General features: G+C 48.9%; 1 protein-coding gene across 1 annotated transcript; it reads left to right on the forward strand.

Moving 5' to 3' along the window:
- The first annotated feature begins 3578 nt into the window (after positions 1–3578).
- Positions 3579–17748, forward strand: NUDC (nuclear distribution C, dynein complex regulator). The gene is made up of 9 exons (XM_061148309.1): positions 3579–3770; positions 6109–6186; positions 14026–14229; positions 14320–14385; positions 15139–15258; positions 15332–15526; positions 16741–16824; positions 16919–17037; positions 17482–17748. Exons 1-9 carry the CDS (start codon positions 3690–3692, stop codon positions 17531–17533), a joined length of 999 nt encoding a protein of 332 aa, XP_061004292.1. The 5' UTR covers positions 3579–3689; the 3' UTR covers positions 17534–17748.
- Positions 17749–19993: the final 2245 nt, after the last annotated feature.

Consider the following 19993-nt stretch of genomic DNA (forward strand, 5'->3'; position numbering starts at 1 on the left):
GTTTCCCCCATCTATTTGCCATGAAGTGATGAGACCAGATGCCATGATCTTAGTTTTCTGAATGTTGAGTTGTTTTTTTGAATGTTGAGTTTTAAGCCAACTTTTTCACTCTCCTTTTTCACTTTCATCAAGAGGCTCTTTAGTTCTTCCTTGCTTTCTGCCATTAGGGTGGTGTCATCTGTGTATCTGAAGTTATTCACATTTCTCCTGAAATTTTTATTCCAGCTTGTGCTTCATCCAGCCTGGCATTTCGCATGAAAAGTTAAAAAAGCAGGTGGCAATATACAGCCTTGACGTATTCCTTTCCTGATTTGGAACCAGTCTGTTGTTCCATGTCTGGTTCTAACTGTTGCTTCTTGACCTGCATACAGATTTCTCAGGAGACAGGTAAGGTGGTCTGTTATTCCCATCTCTTTAAGAATTATCCAGTTTGTGATCCACACAGTCAAAGGCTTTGGTGTAGTTAATGAAGCAGATGTTTTTCTGGAACTCTCTTGCTTTTTCAATGATCCAATGGATGTTGGCAATTTGATTTCTGGTTCCTCTGGCTTTTCTAAATCCAGCTTGAACATCTGGAAGTTCTTGGTTCATGTACTGTTGAAGTCTGGCTTGAAGAATTTTGAACATTACCTTGCTAGTGTGTGAGATGAGTGCAATTGTGCAGTAGTTTGAACATTCTTTGGCATTTCCCTTTTTTGGGATTGCAATGAAAACTGACCTTTTCCAGTCCTGTGGCCACCGCTGAGTTTTCCAAATTTGTTGGCATATTGAGTGAAGCACTTTAACAGCATCATTTTTTAGGATTTGAAATAGTTCCAAACTGGTTCCAAACCAGGATGGACTACAAAGTGACATAAAATGAAGTAAGGAGACCCGTGAGGAAGTTGGATATGGTAGATGTCAAGCAAGAGAGGATGCTGGTTTAGACTAGTAGTAGCATCTTGCTTCACACAGCAAGGTGAGAAAGACAAGCAGGATGTATTTTGGAGGGAGAGCTAACAGGACTTACTAATGGATTAGATGAGGTCAAATTTTGACTGGTCCAAATCAGTAGATGAGTAAGTTTGGGCTTTTGCAAATCGGTGCTTGAAGGGGCCATTTAGCTTAATGGGGAAGACTTTGGGAAGAATTAATTTGTGAGTGTTTTGGAGCATCAATGTTGGCCATGTTGGTTTTTAAAAATAATAATTCTTGAAAATATTAAGAGTTCAGATTTCAAATTATCTCATAAAGCTATAAAATTTCTTACTGTGTTAAAATACACATAAGAGTACATTTGCCATTTAGTCATTTTTAAGTGTACAGTTCAGTGGCTTTAAGTACATTTACATTGTTATGCAACCATTACCAGCATCCATCACTAGCCATGTGAGTTTTGAGATATCTGCTAATCAACCCAAGTGCAATGCAGGAGACTTGGGTTCAGTCCCTGGGTCAGGAAGATCCCATGGAGAAGGAAATGGCAACCCACTCCAGTATTCTTGCCTGGGAAATCCCTTGGAGGGAGGAGCCTGGCAGTCTACAGCCCATGGGGTTGCAAGAGTCGGACCCAATTTAGCAACTGAACAACAATAAGGGAAAAAAAAACTGAAAAACCCAAGTGGGGTTGTCCAGGAGCTCAAAAATGATATGGACCAGAGGCATCATGAGATCACCTACAGAGAAAGCATAGAGAGAGAAGAAAAGAAGGTATGGACAGAGCCTCCAACATTTATAAATGTGGGTAGGTCAGGACACTGAGAAAGAGTGTTAGTAAGGTGGGAAGAAAAAGCAGATATGTGTGGTATATGGAAGCCCTATTAGTTTTCTAGGTCTGCTATAATAAGCTATTACAGACTGAGTGACTTAAACAACAGTAATTTATTTTCTCATAATTCTGAAGGGTAGAAGTCCAAGATCAAGGTGTTGGCAGGTTTGCTTTCTCCTGAAGCTTCTCTCTTTGGCTTGCTGCTTGCTGCCTCAAACAGCCTTTCCTCGGCTTGCTTAGGAGTCTCTGTGGTGTCTTCCTCTTCCAGTAAGGACACTAGTCATATTGGATTAGGGCCCCACCTTTATGAATTCCCTTCATCTTAATTACCTCTTTAAATAGCCCTATCTCTAAAAATAGTCACACTGGAAGTTAGAGTGTCAACATAAAAGTGAAGCCTATGGAAAAAAATTTCTTCCAGAAGGTGGAAGGGTCAACTGTGTCAAATGCAGCTGAGAAGCTGAGTAAGATAATAGTGGTCTACTGGCTTTGGCAATAAGCAGGTCATTGTAACCTTGGTCAGAGTATTAATAAAAAACTAATTAGGGCTTCCCTGGTGGCTCAGTGGTAAGGAATCCTCTTGCCAAGGCAGAAGACATGGGTTCCATCCTTGGTCCCAGAAGATCCCACATGCCAGGGAGCAATTAAGAATGGGTACCGTGACTATTGAGCCTGTGCGCTAGAACCTGGCAACTGCAACTCTAGAGTGGGGAAACTGCAACTACTGAGCCCACAGGCTACAACTACTGAAGCCCACACGCCCTAGAGTCTGTGCTCTGCAAGGAGAAGCTATGCACTGCCACTAGAGAGTAGCCCCTGCTCTCCACAACTAGAGAAAAGAGCACTCAGCAAAGAAGATCTGGCACAGCCAAAATTAAATAAAATTATATATAAAAAAGAAAAGGCTAGAGTAAATCAAGAAGACATGGAGAGTGATCAAGTGGAGAAACACGTATAGCAATCTTTTCAAGTTTTGGTGTGAAAGAGAATTGAAAATTGGGGCAGTAGGAAGAGAAAGTGGGGTCATATAACAGTACAAAAAGAAGTCGAGTTAAATGTAAACTGAAGGGGATAATCCAGAAGAAAGAAAATTGTGGTGCAGGATATTTAGAAAAGAATAACAAGAGTGAAATCCCTGAAAAGACTAAGAAGATGAAATTCAATGAAAAAGTAAAGTGGTTGGCCTTCGATAACTGGGACCTGTCTCGCACATTAACAGAAGTGAGGTTGAATACATCACTCATTACATAATTTGCGGGGACCAGTGCAAAACGACAATGTGGGCTCTCTTGTTCAAAAATTTCAGACGGCAGCAGAAGAGCACTATCCAAGCACAGAGTTCTTCTAAGTCCGGGGCCCCTACGACTGCACAATTTATAGGGAGCATGTGATGATGACGGAGTAGACTGCTCTCTGGGCGAGTCCATTCTCCTTTTTGGGCCTCAATTAACCCATGGGAGGGTTAGAGGAGATAACTAAGAACATTTCCCACTTCACCCTTCTACAAGCTGGGAGGTCACGCCCAAGGCATAGGAACAAAGTTTGCGCCTTTTTTTTTTTTTCAGTTCTAACCTAGCCAGATTTGTGCTCATGCTTTTCTGGAAGGCTCCAAAAAGCGTCTGGTGACCATAGCAACTCACACCAAACTCTGGGGCCTTCCGCACCGCCCACCGCTTCACGAACGCGCTCTTTGATTGGCTCAGCACGTCGACCAATGGCCGGCAAAGCGGGCTATCTGCCGCGCGGTCAATGGTCGCAGGCTCGAAGCGGGGCGGGACGTGAGAGTGAGCGGGCGGGCCTGGGCGGTGCGGCGCCTGCGTGTTTCCGGCTCCGCAGCGGAAGGCGGACTGCAGCCGTTGGACCGGACGCGATCCGAAGGGTCGGCGAGCGCGGGACGCGAGTGCGGAGCTCGGATTTCGGAGCGTGGCTAGCAGCTGGCACGATGGGCGGGGAGCAGGAGGAGGATCGGTTCGACGGCATGTTGCTGGCCATGGCGCAGCAACACGAGGGCGGCGTGCAGGAGGTAACGGCCGGCGCGGCGTTGGCTGGGCCCGGCCTACTCGGGGGAAGGCCTCAGCCACGCTCTCTCCATCCTTCTCTGCCTTCGAGAAGCCGAGATACACCCCTGGGCCTCGCGGGCTCTGGGATTCCCCTCCACATTCTTAACTGCACTCGAGCTTCCGGTCTGGCCTGCTAGTACCAAGTCTTTTACTCGTACCAGGCCTGGTTCCCCCCGCCCCGAGACCTCTCAGTAGTTTCTGCCTTTGCACCTCCGGCGTCGCTGCACCCGCCCCCGGAAAAGCCCCAGAGTTTTGGAATTTCCACCCCCCCCCCCCCCAAGCTTTCGGCTCCGTTTCTCCGTTGGTGGCCGCCCCCGAAGGGCATCCCTTGGGATGAACCTTTCTAAACATTGCAACTTGCCTGCACGGAGACTTGGAGCGAGCGAAAGAATGTGAGAGTGGGAGGAGATATTAACACGTGGTCTTTGAATGGGGGAACAGGGGGCCTGTGTTCACGATTGTTCTACACCTCACCTACCAACTTGGGACCCTTTGACATCTCCCAGTCTCAGTTTCTTTTATTTGAGATTCAGCTACGAATCCTTATATTTCCTGAATTTGTAGGAGAGTAGTGTCTTGAAGGGAGGGGAGGGGAGGGACAGTGAGGAATTCTCAGTAACCTGGCTTGAACAGTCAACACATACTTGTTCCAGTGATTGATGTGTGCAGGAACATAATTCCTGCGTAGTGACCAGACCCAGTAACACAGAGTGGATGAAGGATAGGGACCAACTTAGAAGAGGTTCTGGAATTGGTGTTTTGAACCATGGAAAAGTTCAAAAGGTAGAAAAGCCTGTCAAGATAAGTCTTTTTATTAAAGACACTGAAGGAACTTGCCGGAGATCATCCAACAGGCTCCTGACCTGGAGGGGACCAGCATCCTTAGGCCAGTGTGTGCTTTCCACAGACCATTTCAGGTTCTGTGTCTCTCTGGGGACAAAAGTTTTGAACTTTCCATTCCCATTCTCTCATTCAGGTAGGTACCTGTGGTGACCAAGGACTCCTAAGCCCTTTGAGGTTGGAAGAGTACTATTTGAGGATGTGAAAGGCTCCCTCTCCCCACCCCACCCGCCCTAAATTGTTGACACAACTGGATTTGGAATGTGTTCATTTTTGAGTGAACTGAAAAAAATGTGCAGGAGCAGGAATTGAAACCGTTGAGATAAAATCTAGCATCAGATTTCTTGGGCAAATAAAAGGGCTTAGTTATAGATGCTAACCTTAGGTCACCACTAGATCGTTTCATTCATCAGAATGTTTATTGAGCATGTACTCTTGAGTCAGGTCTGGTGCTGGGCACTGAGGAGGTCGACAGTCATGGTTCATAGTGGCTGCTTATGAGGACTTCACTCTCCCGCAGAGGGTCTCTTGCTCTGGACCAGACACTGCTCAGGACCTCAGCCCCTTTGCTTCCTTTGGTTCTCACAAAGGATCCTCACATATATCCCTGGAAATAGGTCCTGCTGCTGTTTCTCTTTTATGGAGTTAAGAAACTTTCCTAAGGTCACAGAGCTCATGTATATCAGTCTTGATACCCAAACTGATGTTCTTAAACCACTTGGCCACCCAGCCAGAATTAGTTGGTCTGAACTTTCTTTGAAATGGCTTCATTTGTTCCCTTCCTTCTAGCTCTGCCCTTGTAACTCAGCCAGTGCCACTCTGGATGGGTTTTTTACTATGTGAAGAAGAAAGGTGGGCCCCAGGTGTTTCAAGCCATAGATGCCCGTATCCTCAGATTGCCTCTAGCACCACAAAAAATGTGAAATATATATACACGTGCACACAAGAAAATGAGAAATCTGGGACTTCCTGGTGGTCCAGTGGTTAAGAATCAGCCTGCCAATGCAGAGGACATGGGTTCGATCCCTTGTCTGGGAAGACCTCACATGTTGTGGAGCAGCTAAGCCTGTGTGCCAACAGCTACTGAGTCCACGCCTAGAGTCCATGCTGTCCAAGGGAAGCCACTGCAGTGAGAAGCCTGTGCGCCACAATGAAGAGCAGTACCTGCTCACCACAACTAGAAGAAGGCCTGTGTGTCACAACGAAGACCCTGTGCAGCCAAAAATAAATTAAAAAGAAATGAGAATTCTGCCTTTCAAGGGATCCGGGTAAAGTTAGTTCAGGCTTCCTGGCAGAAGTGACAAAGCCCAGGCCTGTGGGGAGGATGTTTCCTCAGTTGAGAGGCTGGGGGTGAGACAGTCTAGTCCCAGGCTCCCTCCTAGGCTGAGAGAGTTGGTGTCTGTGCAGCTGAGGGGCCCCCAATATGGCGTCTCTCCAGTCTCTGTCTCTGTTTCCTTTCAGCTGGTGAACACTTTCTTCAGCTTCCTTCGACGCAAAACAGACTTCTTTGTTGGTGGAGAAGAAGGCATGGCAGAAAAGGTGAGTGTTGGGGGCCAGTGTCCTTTGGGCAGCTCTGTTTCTCCAGAAGAGTTTATCTGGCCTTCTTTGGCATACTAATAACTGTTAGCAGAAGTAAAATTTTAGCCAAGGGCAAAGAGTTGGGGAAGGGAAGCAAGCTGTCATTTATTAAAGCCCCTCACCTCGCCAACTGCATTACCTACCCTATTCCCTGTGGTCCTTTAACTGTTTGAGGGGCAGGTGTTAACTGTCCCCATTTACAAATGAGGAAATCGGTGTGAGTTATAGGAAAGCCAGGGTTGTCCAAATTCTTGAACTGAGTTATGGGAGAGCCAGGGTTGAAACCAGAGTCTCTTGTAAAACTGCTTTCTGCCCCTTACGCAACGCTTCTTGGTTCCTTTTCTCCATTGAGGACAGTGAAAGCGTTAGTCTCTCAGTTGTGTCCGACTCTTTGTGACCCCGTGGACTGTAGCCCTCCAGGCTCCTCTGTCCATGAAATTCTCCAGGCGAGCATCCTGGAGTGGGTAGCCATTCCCTTCTCCAGGGGATCTTCCCAACCCAGGGATCGAACCTGGGTCTCCTGCATTGCAGGCGGATTCTTCACTGTGTGAGCCCCCAGGGAAGCCCGTGTTCTGATTACCTCACTGGGAGGTGAGAGCAGGCCAGTGTTAGAAATGGAGCTTAGAAGACAGAGAGATAGGAAAACTCAAAGCCAGCCAACCCTAGTCTTCTCAGATTCTGTGACCCAACGTTCAGGGATTTGAAAATAGTGGTGGTGGTGTTTTTTTTAATTGTCTATCTCCTATATATATATATGTATATATGTATGTATCTTTTCTAGGTTCTTTTCCATTATAGGTTATTATAAGAAATTGAATATAGTTTCCTGTGCTATATAGTATGTCCTTGGTTTTTTTTTGTATTTTGTATATAGTAGTGTGTATCTGTTAATCCCAAATTCCCAATTTACCCCCCCCCCCCCTTGGTAACCATAAGTTTATTTTCTATGTTTTTGAATCTAGTTCTGTATTGTAAATAAGTTCACTCGTATCATTTTTTTTTAGATTCCACATGTAAGTGATATCGTATGATATTTGTCTTTCTCTGACTTATTGTACTTAGTATGATAATCTCCAGGTTCATCCATGTTGTTGCAAATGGTATTATTTCATGTTTTTAAATGGCTGAGTAATATTTCTGTGTGTGAGTGAGTGAGTGAGTGAGTGTGTGTGTGTGTGTGTGTGTGTGTGTGTGTGTGTATACACCACATCTTCTTTATGCATTCGTCTATCATTGGACATTTAGATTGCTTTCATGTCTTAGCTATTGTAAGTAGTGCTCTTGTGAACATTGGAGTGCATGTATCTTTTCAAATTAGAAGTTTTGTCTTTTCTGCATGTATGCCCAGGATTGGGATGGCTGGATCATATGGTAGCTCTATTTTCAGTTGTTTAAGGAATCTCCATACTGTTCTCCATGATGGCTGCACCAGTTTATGTTTGCACCAACAGTGTAGGAGGGTTCCCTTTTCTCCACATCCTCTCCAGCATTTATTATTTGTAGACTTTTTGAGGATAGCCATTCTGACTGCTTTTAGGTGATTCCTGAGGATTGTGTTTTATGGTACAGGTTCTGAGAGTTTGAATGTCTTCTGATTGTCTAGGTTGTAATTATATTTTTGAAGATTCGTAAATAATGAAGAAGATGTCATTTCACTGAACTGTGAAAACTGACAGTTGTTTTCAGTTAAACAGGAGACATAATAACCAAAAGGAGACATTTTACAAACTGCTTTCTGTGGCCTCAGAGTTTTAACAAGCTGAAATGCTTGATAATATGCCTTGACCTGAGGCTACTCTGTAGTACGGACATGGTCCTGGAGTAGGAGTCCTGGGTTCTTGGTCTAGCTGTGTGGCCTGGTTGATTTCCCACCAATTCTCTGGTCGTTTTAATCTTCACACATGTCAAGCAGAAGAAGGTGGACTCACTGACCTTTAGGACCCTTTCTGGCTCAAGTATGCTTTCTGTATTAGCACTAGCACCTCCTGTTTTTCTGTGGGCCAGACTTCACCATAAAATATCAGCATTCATTCATTTAATTAATATGTATTGAACAGTTAACACTTTGCCTGTGTTAACTACTGTGACAGAGCCATTGGGATCGCAGAGGTGAATATAGACATGGTCTTTGTTTTCATGGATCTCACAGTGTAGACTCCTTACTAAACCTGACTCCCCCCACCAAAAAAAAGACAGTGAGGAAGTGGTGGGTGTTCAGGGAGAAGTCCTAGGAGCATAAAATGGTGACTAACCTAGGTTGGGGGCTCAAGGAAGACGCTGAGGAAGAGGTGCCTGAGGTATGAAGGGAGAGTGAGGTAGCAGGCAGAAGGGGGAGAGATGAACAATATTGAGAAGTGGTGTCTTGGGCGTATCACAAGGATGATGGTAGCTATTCTGTTGGACGTCTGCTGGTTCCTCTGTTATGCTCCTTGCCTCTTTGTTCCCTTGGTCTCAGCTCTTTCTCAGGAGGTTGGTTGGACTCAGGCAGGCAGAAACCTGTCCAGCCTTCCCAACTGGTCTCCAGTTGTAACACCAGTAACTCCTTTGTGTTGAGGACCTGCTGTGAATCGGGCTACCAGATAAGTCCTTTCCAAGTGTTCTGGTTGAGAGCATGTTCTCTGGAGCCAGGCAGATGTGGCTGAATCCCGTGTGCCCGTCTCCCTGCTTGACAACTGTGGCATTGGATGAATCACATTCTGAGCCTCATTCCCCCCTGCCGCCCCTGGAAGAGGGGATAATCTTTCTCTCACAAGGCTCTTGTGAGGATAAAAAGAGTGTTGCTGGCACATGAGAGTACAAGTTCCCAGTCCCCTTTTTCAACCTCTTGGGGCCAGGTGTATTTTGGAATTTAGAGTTCTTTGGATTTTAGGGTTAAATGTGCACTGTATTGCCTCCTAAAATCCAAAAGAATTCTAAATCCCAAAACACATCTGGCCCCAATAGGTTCAAAAAAGGGACTGTGAACTTGAATTCTTGGGCTTCCCTGGTGGCTCAGATGGTAAAGAATCTGCCTACAATGCAGGAGACTCTGGGTTGGATCCCTGGGTCTGGAAGATCCCTCAGAGAAGGGAATCGGTACCCACTACCTCCAGTATTCTTGCCTGGAGAATTCTGTGGACAGAGGAACCTGTCCACGAATTCAGGCGAATTACAGTCCATGGGATTGCAAAGAGTCAGACACGACTGAGCGACTAACACTTTCACAGTGCATATACTGTATATAATATACTCTACTCCAGTCCAGGGGTCAGGAGCAGCATAATGTAATGAAACATTGATATTTCTGCAGGGAAGTGTATATCAATATTTCTGCCAAGATATGAAAACTGTAAATACGTTCATGCTTCAAACTTAGAGAAACACAAAAACACTTTAGTTGTTATAGATTTTGAAGCTAGGCATTATGGATTTGCATAAAGGCCATAATGATCAAATCAGTATGTTATTGACATAGGAAGAGACAAATAGAGTAGTGAAACAGAGAACCCAGAAAAAGTCTAACTTTAAGATGTGTCCAGTAAGGTAATTCAGTTCATAGGCAAAGGATGATTTAATAAGTCGTGCTGCTACAACTGGCTATTTGTAAAAGCACCAAAAGTGTAAAACGATCTGTTTTATTCATATGTGCGTGCTTGCCAAGTCACTTCAGTTGGGTCTTTGCGACCCTATGGTCTGTATCCTGCCAGGCTCCTCTGTCCATGGGATTCTCCAGGCACGAATGCTGGAGTGGGTTGCCATGACCTCCTCCAAGGGATCTTCCTGTGTGTCTTATGTCTCCTGAATTGCCAACTAGTGCCACCTGGGAAGCTTGTTGTACTCATATCTAAAAATAAATTGCAGATCAAGAAGAGCTTAGTAAGGAAAGCTAGGAAACTATGTATAACCTTGTGTGGAAGAGACCTAGCAAGGATAGAAACCTGGAAGCGATAGAATAAAAGAGCTGTTTGTTCTTAGAAACTGTGGCAGAAGAGATGCAATGACATATAGTCATTTGAAAAACAGTAGATCTGGGAAAAATGTGCAATGCAAAGGACAGATAAAATTTAGGAGACAATTTAATTTGCAGGAACTCTTCTAAGTTGACAAGAAAAGGATAAATGGAAAAATGGGCCATTCCATGAGGAGCATATGAAAAGATGCTTACATTCAGTAGTAATCAAGGAAATGTAGGTGAACTAAACAGTGAGATGCCTTTTTTTCCTGGTCAAACTGACAAAAATATTTTTTTTAATTGCTTACAGGGATGTGGGAAAAAAGGGTACTCTTCAGACATTGTTGGTAAAAGTGAATTATAGTTCTTTTTTTATTATAAAAGATGCTCAGTATCACTAGTCATTAGAGAAAGGCAAATAAAAACCACAGTGAGATGTTGTCCCCTCACACTCACTAGGATGGATTCTGTCAGAACCTCCCGAAAACACTTAAGTGTTAGATACGGTGGTGGAGAAATTGGGACTCTTGTGCACTATCAGTGGGAATTTAGAATAGTGCAGCTGCTGTGGAAAACAGTATGGTGGTGCCTCAGAAAATTTTAAAATAGAACTACCAGGTGATCCAGCATTCCCGTTTACCCCCTGACATTGGAAGCAGGACCTTTTTTTTTTTTTTTTTTTTTTAGTTTTTGGCCGTGCTGGGTCTTAATTACTGCATGGACTTTGTCTAGTTTCGGCGAGTGGGGGCTGCCCTCCGGTCGAGGTGCACGGGCTCCTCACGGCGGTGGCTTCTCTTGTTGTGGAGCGTAGTCCCCAGGACGAGTGGGCTGCAGCAGCTGCCGCCCACGGCTCAGGGACTGCGGCTCCCGGGCCCTGGCGCCCAGGCTGTGCTGCACGGGCTTGGTCGCTCTGCGGCATGTGGGGTCTTCTTGGATCAGGGATTGAACCTGTGTCTCCTGCATTGGCAGGTGGGTTCTTTACCACTGAGCCACCAGGGAAGCCCTGGAAGCGGGATCTTGAAGACAGATTTGCACACCCATAGCAGCACTGTTTATAAGAGCCAAAAACTGGAAGCAATCCAAGCATTTATTGATAGATGAATCAACAAAATGTCATATATCCATGTAATATTATTCAGGCTTCCCTGATGGCTCAGCAGGTAAAGAATCTGCCTGCAATGCAGGAGACATAGGAGATGCAGGTTCAATCCCTGGGTCAGGAAGATCCCCTGGAGGAGGAAGCGGCAACCCACTCCAGTGTTCTTGCCTGGAAAATTCCATGGACAGAGGAACCTGGCAGGCTACAGTCTATAGAGTTGCAGAGTCGGGCATGACTGAGCACACACATACATACACATTATTCACCCTTCTAAAGGAAGACAGACAAGAGCACATACTGAATTAGACCATTTACGTGAAGTTCTAGAACCAGGAGTGTGTCTTCTCCCTCAGACGTGTCCCCCCACTCCATGATCAGGTCCAGGACCTCATGCCTTTGGGTTGAGCTTAAATATCTCTCAGGAGCCTTCCTTGGCCAGTCTGGGGGGACCCATTATTTACTCTCCTGTCACCCAGGCTAGGTCAGGGAAAGCTGTGTTCAGGTATGCCTACCGAACACTCTGGGGCCTAGAACTGGCCCAGCCCTCCTCACCCCTTCCTCACTCTGCTGGGCTCTGGTTCCCAAAGACATGTCCAGCGACAGAAGCTTGACTCTGACAGCCTGCCAGTTGGCACCCTGAGTAGGCTACAGTCTCGCAGGGGTCTCTGCCTGGGCCCGGGCCCAGGTAAAGCGGTGGGAGGAGACCGGGAGGAGGGATCAGAGGCTGCTGTGATTGGCCTTGACTCTGCCTGGTGGTTCAGCTCTGCCCTCATCTGCCCTCCAGGAGCTGGGAAGGAACAGGACGAATGGGACGTGATTCACTGGAGCTGGGAGAGGGGACGGCCCCACTCCTGCCTCCGCTTGGCCACTGGTTAGCAGATGGCCTGAGTTCAAGGTCTCCCTGATTAGGGTGGAACAGCCTCTGCTGGCGTAATTGGGCCATGACCAACCCATTCTGTTGACAGCACAGTGGCCTTCAGGTGGCTCATTTATTTCTTACACACACCTCATTTTGTTAACTCATTTGGTTTCGGGGTGCTTTTGGTACTCTTTAACCTTGAAGAGTGTGGAGCTACTGTAATGTGGCATGAAGTTAGAGGTTTGAGGGTAACAGGAAGAACTGGTACCCAATGAATGAGAAGCCACAGGCCATTTGGCAGAACCCTAGGCCTAGGAGCCCATGGCTGACTTTGGTGACCCTGAGCCCCACGTGGTTCCCCTCAGCTCTTGCAGATCCATTTCCCTCTAGCTCTGGCTCAGAGATTCTTGAAAGATGGTTTGTTGACCACTGATCATGTGGTGGGCGTCCTGCGAGACCGCCTCCAGGTGTGTGGGTTGACACAGAGTTGGGTTTCCTAAGTTGGGTAAATTCCTGAGTCTTCCAAAGGTGAAGAGGTGAAATTCAACAGACACTTGAGCTGGTCCTGGAGGAAAAGAAGCTGTTGGCGAGGTGACCTGAGAGGCAAGGATACTCTAGGCAAAGAGCAGCTGTGTGAGGCTGCTTTTAGAAACAATACGGTAGAAGCACAGAGAGATGACCTCAGGGTCACACAGGTAGAAGGAGTAGGCCAGGATCTCAGATGTAGATTGACTCAAGTATGCATGAGAATTGGCCAGGAGGGCTTGTTAAACGTAGAAATTGCTGGGCCATACCCTGAGAATTTCTGATTCAGTAGGCCTGGAGTAGGGCCTGAGATTCAGCATTTAATTCTGGGTGATGCTAATATATTCTATGGATCACGGGAACCACACTTCAGGAGCTTCTGATGTAAAACATGAGGTGTAACCATTCCTCCTGTTGTTATCTTCATAGCAGAGAAGGTACTTCTCCACCAGCTGACCCTGGGTTAGCCTCAGCCAGGCAGGGGGTGTTGGGAAGCCAGCAGTTCATATGCAGTTGGTTCGTGGCTAGGACTGTGCCAACCTCTTGACAAGTGTCATACACAGTCTTCATGACAGCTGATGAAACTGAGGCTTAGGAAGGTCAAAGTTGTTTCCTTGTCCAAGGCCGCAGAGCCAGACCAGGTGGTAACAGTATTGGGGTCGCTCTTGGGCCGCAGAGTGGGCAGCTAGCACGATGCAGTTTAGAAGCATCCTAGGAAGGCGTCGTGGGAGAGGACAGATTTGAAATGGATAGCTTACAGGCCGAGGAGAGGAAGACGCTGGCCTTTTCCCTCCAGAAAGCTCTTTTCGGCCTGAGAGCTGAGGAACAGCTTCTCAGAGGGGCTGAGGCTGGCGTTCTCCTGACAGCTTCACTCTGCTGTGAAGAACTGTCAAAGCGCTTATCATTTGGTCTGCCTGACATTCCTGTGAGGTAGGGACTCATCCTCACTGATAAGGACTCTGAAGCTCTCCGGGGATCTTCCTGACCCAGGGATCGAACCTGCATCTCCTGCATTGGCAGGCAGATTGTTTAACCACTGAGCCACCGGGGAAGCCCACTAATACCATTAATAGGTTAAGTAATTTGCCAAAAATACAATAGCTAGTTTGTGACAAAGCCTGGATTAGAAGGCAGGTTAACCAACTGCAGTGTTGGGTCTTAGTCCCTGGACTGCCTTTTTTTAAGTGGTTGCTATTTATTGAAGCAGATACTTTGCAGGTACTCTCATTACAACTCAATGAGACAGATGTGTATTAAATCCCATTTTAAAGATGTTGAAACTGAGGTTCTAAGTGCAATGCCCAGGCACTCAGAGATGGGACTGGCTTCATGTCTTGGGATGTGTCTTCTCCCCTGATGCCTCTTAGCCTTCTCTTCCTTCCTCAGCTTATCACACAGACCTTCAACCACCACAACCAGCTGGCACAGAAGGCCCGGCGGGAGAAGCGAGCTCGGCAGGAGACTGAGCGGCGCGAGAAGGCGGAGCGCGCAGCCAGGTTGGCCAAGGAGGCTAAGTCAGAGACCTCCGGGCCCCAGATCAAGGAGCTGACTGATGAGGAGGCTGAGAGGCTACAGCTGGAAATTGACCAGGTAGGAGTGGGCTTCCCTCCCTTGTCCCCTGACCCCCATGGATACTAGAAGTGGGGCCCCTCTTGCCAGCTGTTTTCCCCTTTGCCACAGAAAAAGGATGCCGAGAATCAGGAGGCCCAGCTCAAGAATGGCAGTCTTGGCTCACCAGGGAAGCAGGTGAGATGGACTGGAAGGGTTTGGGAGCTTCCAGGGCTCTTCACCCACTCCCTTTCTCTGGAAGGCCCACCCCACCGTTCCCTTAGCTTTGGGAATCCTCCCCATACTCCAGGATCCCACATTGGACCAAAGTGGGTTAAAAAAAAAACCCAAAGCTCACTGGCTTAATTTAAGCCTTGGCAGGAAAGCCCGAGAGCCAGAGATGGGCGGTGCTGCACGGACACCGGGCGGGTGGGCTCAGGTGGGTGGGTTTCTCTGACACGCCTGAGGCATGTTCTCCTCGGGGCTCCTCCTGCTTCCACATAATCCTTGGGGCACTCGCTCAGCTCTTCAGAGGTTCTGGTCTGAGGCTGGGTCCCCACCTTCCAGACAGAGAAGAAGGACGCTGACCATTTGGCAGGCTGGTTTTCCTTTAGAACAACTCTGCTGGCCGCCACCTCCTGACCTCCTCTGATCTGGGCTTACTTCCCAAGTCCCATGGCTGGGTCTCCAGGGTCCGTGTCTGACTGCCACTGGCCACCCCCCCTCCCCCCCCCCCCCCCCCCGCCAGCTGTCCCAGGGTCTCCCCATCTGAGCTTCTCTCAGGCAGACCTAGCAGAGAGCCAAACAGGTTTTACCTCTGACTCCCAGTGGGCCATGGACTGGGCAGGGACCAGGTCTTCTGTATTGTCTGCGTCTGTATGCGCGATGCCGGCCAGTGGGGTTCAGTCTAGGTCTGTCAGGGAAGTAGCCGAGCACCCCAATTGTGAGCAGGAGGCTGAGGACGAGGAGGAGGAGGAGGATGAGAAGGACAAAGGGAAACTGAAGCCCAACCTTGGCAACGGGGCGGACCTGCCCAGTTACCGCTGGACCCAGACCCTGTCGGAGCTGGACGTGAGTGCGGGGGCGGGGGCGGCAGGGTGGGAGCCGGCCTGGGGCCCCTCCTGACTGCTCCTGCCCCGTGCAGCTGGCTGTGCCTTTCCGTGTGAACTTCCGGCTGAAGGGGAAGGACGTGGTGGTGGACATCCAGCGGAGGCATCTCCGGGTGGGGCTCAAGGGACAGCCAGCGATCGTGGACGGGGAGCTCTACAACGAGGTGAAGGTCGAGGAGAGCTCCTGGCTCATCGAGGACGGCAAGGTGGTGACGGTGCATCTGGAGAAGGTGCGAAAGGCCCCGCCTCCTGGCCTGTGTTCCTGAACTTGGGGGCCCTGCTGGGGGCCTGATGGGCATGTTATTTCATCTCCACAGTAAGACTTTTATAGTATGTTTATCACATTTTAGAGTCAGAAAAAGGGCAGCTCGAGAGATCTGCTCCAACTCTTGCCTCTAGGAGAGGGTGGAGTTAAGGATCAGAATTGTCTTTAGTACCAAAGCCTTTTCCTTTCCATTAGGTTGTTGTTGTTGTTCTACCAGTTTATTGCTACCAACCCATGTCCCTCCACCCTCATGCATGCATGCTCAGTCATGTAACCCCATGGACTGCAGCCCGCCAGGCTCCTCTGTCCATGGACTTTTCCAGGCAAGAATATGGGAGTGGGTTGCCATTTCCTTCTCCAGGTCCATTAGGTTTTTTTCTAGTTTTTATTTTGGGTCTTGGTTGCCATGTGCGGGATCTTCTTTGTGACATGTGGGACCTTTAGTTGCAGCACATGGGGTCTAGTTCCTTGACCAGGGATCGAACCTGGGCCCCCTGCTTGGGAGCTCAGAGTCTTACCCACTGGACCCACCAGGGAAGTCCCTCCATTAGGTTTGTATCGATAAAAGCATTCAATTCAACAAATACTTGAACACCTATTACGTGCCAGAGACTGTTCTAAGTGCTGGAGGGAGAACAGTGAACAAGATGTAGAAAACTATGCCCCTCGGGAAGCCTGCATGCTCCCCCTCTCAGAGACCTGGGATACAGACCCCGGTACATGAACGTGGTCTCTGTGAAGTGCCAGGGTCCGAGGAAAGTGTCCCATGGCACGTACTGCCTGGCCCAGCCTACCTGACCCGCCTTGGCTGGCTCTCACTCACCCATCTGTGCCCTTGCCCTTGCATTTCCTCCCACCTGGAATGTCCTTCCCTGCTCTTTTAACGTGGTTCACGCGTGTCATTTAAGGCCCAGCCCATGTGTATGTCCTAACCTCTCCCTCCACCCTGGATGAGTGTCTCCCTCTGTACTTTATTCTTTCTCTTATCATGCTGGCTATCTCCGTGTCTGTCTCCCCCAGCCACCGGAGAGGGCAGAGGTCTCGCCCATCTGCCCCTAGGTCCCAGTTCAGGCCTCACAAGTCCCTGATACAGGATGTGGCTGGGAGAGCTGGGGGGTGGTCACCAGGGTCCAGAGTGAGCCACCACTCATCCCTGGGTGGCCCTCCTCTTGCTCTCAGATCAACAAGATGGAGTGGTGGAGCCGCTTGGTATCCAGTGACCCTGAGATCAATACTAAGAAGATAAACCCTGAGAACTCCAAGGTGAGTCCAGGCTGGTTGGAGGAGCTGCGGTTGGGAGGTTTGGGGCCTGGGTGGCCCCAGGGCTTCACCCACCCTGTCACTGTCTGACCCTCAGCTGTCAGACCTGGACAGTGAGACCCGTAGCATGGTGGAGAAGATGATGTATGACCAGAGACAGAAGTCCATGGGGCTGCCTACCTCGGATGAGCAGAAGAAACAGGAGATTCTGAAGAAGTGAGCGATGCAGAGATGGGAGTTTGGGGGAGGTGTCTGCGGCTGGGACCTGGGTGACAGCGGCAAGTGTTTACTGAGCAGAGCACAGGAGCTGCCCCGCCCTTTCCAGGATGAGCCAGCCAAGTTTATGGCTTTATAGCCTTGGCTTGCCTCCCCTAATCACTTACTGAGGTCATCTTGAGGGCAAGGCTACCTCGGGGTAGGAAAGGGTAACAGGCGGTCACCATCACCAACAGAAAAAGCAGTGCCAGTGTTGGCACCTCGGCATCCAGCCTCGGGCTCAGATGGGCCTCAGAGGGAGACCTTGGGGGCCCCATTCCTGCCTGGCATGGCTCCAGGTTGCTGAGAGTTCTAAACAGATTAGACCTCATGTTGGAGGCTGAGAGAAAGGGGCAAATTTGGGGGAAACATGGCCTGTCTCACCTTCCTGCTTTGTCTCCTCAGGTTCATGGATCAGCATCCAGAGATGGACTTTTCCAAGGCCAGATTCAACTAGCCCCTGTGTTTGCTCCCCTGAACTCTCCAGGCTGAGCTCCTGGCTCCCCACTTTCCTCTCCCACCCTCCCCGGGACTGGTGGGCTGCAGGGCCAGGGCAGGCACGGGGCTGGCCGGCACACAGGTCCCAGGCCATCCTGGCAGAAGGGCTGGGGCCTTGGGGGGTATTGTCCTCCCCAGCTGGCCTGCTGTTACACATTAAAACTATTTACCCAATTCCACTCGTGTCCTTTTTTCCTCTGGCCTTTCTCTGGGGTTCAGGCCTCTTAGGACTGCTGCTGGGGCCTGGGGGCTTGACTACGTACCCAGGTTCTGCCATGTGATCTGGAGCAAGTCCTTGCCCCTCCCATGGTTCAGTTTCTCATTACTTAGAGGATTCAGACAAGGCTTTTAGTCTGTGTATGATTTTGAACAAAAGGGGTTACAGGCATCAAGCATATGTCAGATTCTCCAAGGGGCCCATGACTCAGCAGCACTTAAGACCAACCTGACTTGATTCCGTTTTCATCTCTGAGACAGTTTCCCACTGCACTGGGTCTGTCCTCTAGTCCTGGAGCAAGTGTTTCTAAAACTCCACACTACTTCCCAGAGGCAGAGAGCAGCAAAGGCTAGGGGCACCGCCTAGGCCCCAGAAGGGCTGTGTGTGTGGTAGGGATCTGGCTGGGAAGGCAAGGGGACGGACGCCCAAAGGAGCCTGTTGTGTGTCTTTGACCTGGACCCTTGCAGATTTTAGGGCTTTTCAGAGTGAGCCTCCAAGGCCGTGCTAGGGCTGTAGAGCTGTTCTCTTTTGCCCCAGTCCAGCCACCAGAGCTGACCCTTGTCCCGCTTTGGCAGGAAGTACAGGTCACAGTGCAGAGTGCCATAGAGGTTATGGTAACAAGAGTGGGTTCACTTGCCCAGGGTGCTATGCCCTGTGAGCCACGGGTGGCCCCTGAATTTCTGGGACACAGCATATCTGTCCTGGCATCTGAGAATAGCTTGTTAAAGACTTAAGCCATGCAGTATTTGACTTTGTTTATCAAACTTACAAATCCCTTTTTCTGGGAATGCCAGTAGTGGTTCCCAAGGCTGAGCTTGGATAATGGGGCTCAAAAAAAGCTTTGGCCCCAGAGGCCCATTTTCTAAGCTCTCAGATTGCTTCTTGGCAGGAAAGTTGTGACAAACCTAGACAGTGTATTAAGGATCAAAGACATCAGTTTGCTGACAAAGGTCCATATAGTCAAGACCACGTTCTTTCCAGTAGTCATGTATGGATGTGAGAGTGGGACCATAAAAAAGGCAGCGGAACATGCGGTGAAACTCTGGTGCTGGAAATGACCCTTGAGAGGTCCCTTGGAAAGCAAGGAGATCAAAACAGTCAATCTTAAGGGAAATCAACCCTGAATATTCTCTAGAAGGGCTGATGCTAAAGCTCAAGTACTTTGGCCACCTGATGCAAATAGCTGACTCGCTGGAAAAGACCCTGATGCTGGGAAAGACTGAAGGCAGGAGGAGAGGGGATGACACGGATGGTGTCACCAATTCAACGGACACGAACTTGGGCAAACTGGGATATGGTGAGGGACAGGGAGGCCTGTCCTGCAGTCTGTGGGGTTGCACACAGTCATACAGGACTTAGTGACTGAACAAGGGCCAAGGCTAAGGTGTAGGGGCTGTGCCTGGCTCTCCTCTGTCCAGTGATATCCCAGGGCCCCAGTGACCCATGGTCATTTTCTTCACTTTTTTTTTTTTGGTGGCCACACCATGTGTAATGGCATGTGGGATCTCAGCTCCCCGATCAGGGGTCTAACCCATGCCCCTTGTAGTGAAAGTGAAAGTTGCTCTGTCATGTCTGACTCTTTGTGACCCCATGGACTGTAGCCTGCCAGGCTCCTCTGTCCATGGAATTCTCCAGGCAAGAATGCTGGAGTGGGTTGCCATTCCCTTCTCCAGGGGATCTTCCTGACTCAGGGATCAAACCCAGGTCTCCCGCTTTGCAGGCAGGTCCAGCCACCAGGGAAGCAGTGGAAGTGCAGAGTTCTAACTACTGGGCTGCCAGGGAATTCCTGGCCTGTGGTCATCTTCAATCACGGAGGGCCATGACCTGGATGGAACAGCAGAGCCTAAGGAGAAGGCCAGTTCTATCACTGGTACTGAGCCTGCAGTCATGGCCACAGGGACCATCCTGGGTGTCCAATAGGAAACTGAATAGACAAGTAGTGTGTCTAGTGAACTTTCCAAAGGCTGCCCATGAGGTCAGTAAAAAGGACGGTGGGGCGGCTGCAGGTGAAGTGGGGGCAGAGAGGGATCCTGGATACCTAGCTTTATCAGTCAGGACTTTGGTGGGCCTGTTCTGGTCTCACTGAGGACAAATACACCCCTGTGGGTGAGGAGTAGCAGGAGCCTTCTGAACCCTCACAGCTCAGTTGGTAAAGAATCTGTCTGCAATGCAGAAGACCCCGGTTTGATTCCTGGGTCGGGA

The sequence above is a fragment of the Dama dama genome, chromosome 8, assembly GCF_033118175.1.
Source record: "Dama dama isolate Ldn47 chromosome 8, ASM3311817v1, whole genome shotgun sequence".
NCBI lineage: Eukaryota > Metazoa > Chordata > Mammalia > Artiodactyla > Cervidae > Dama > Dama dama.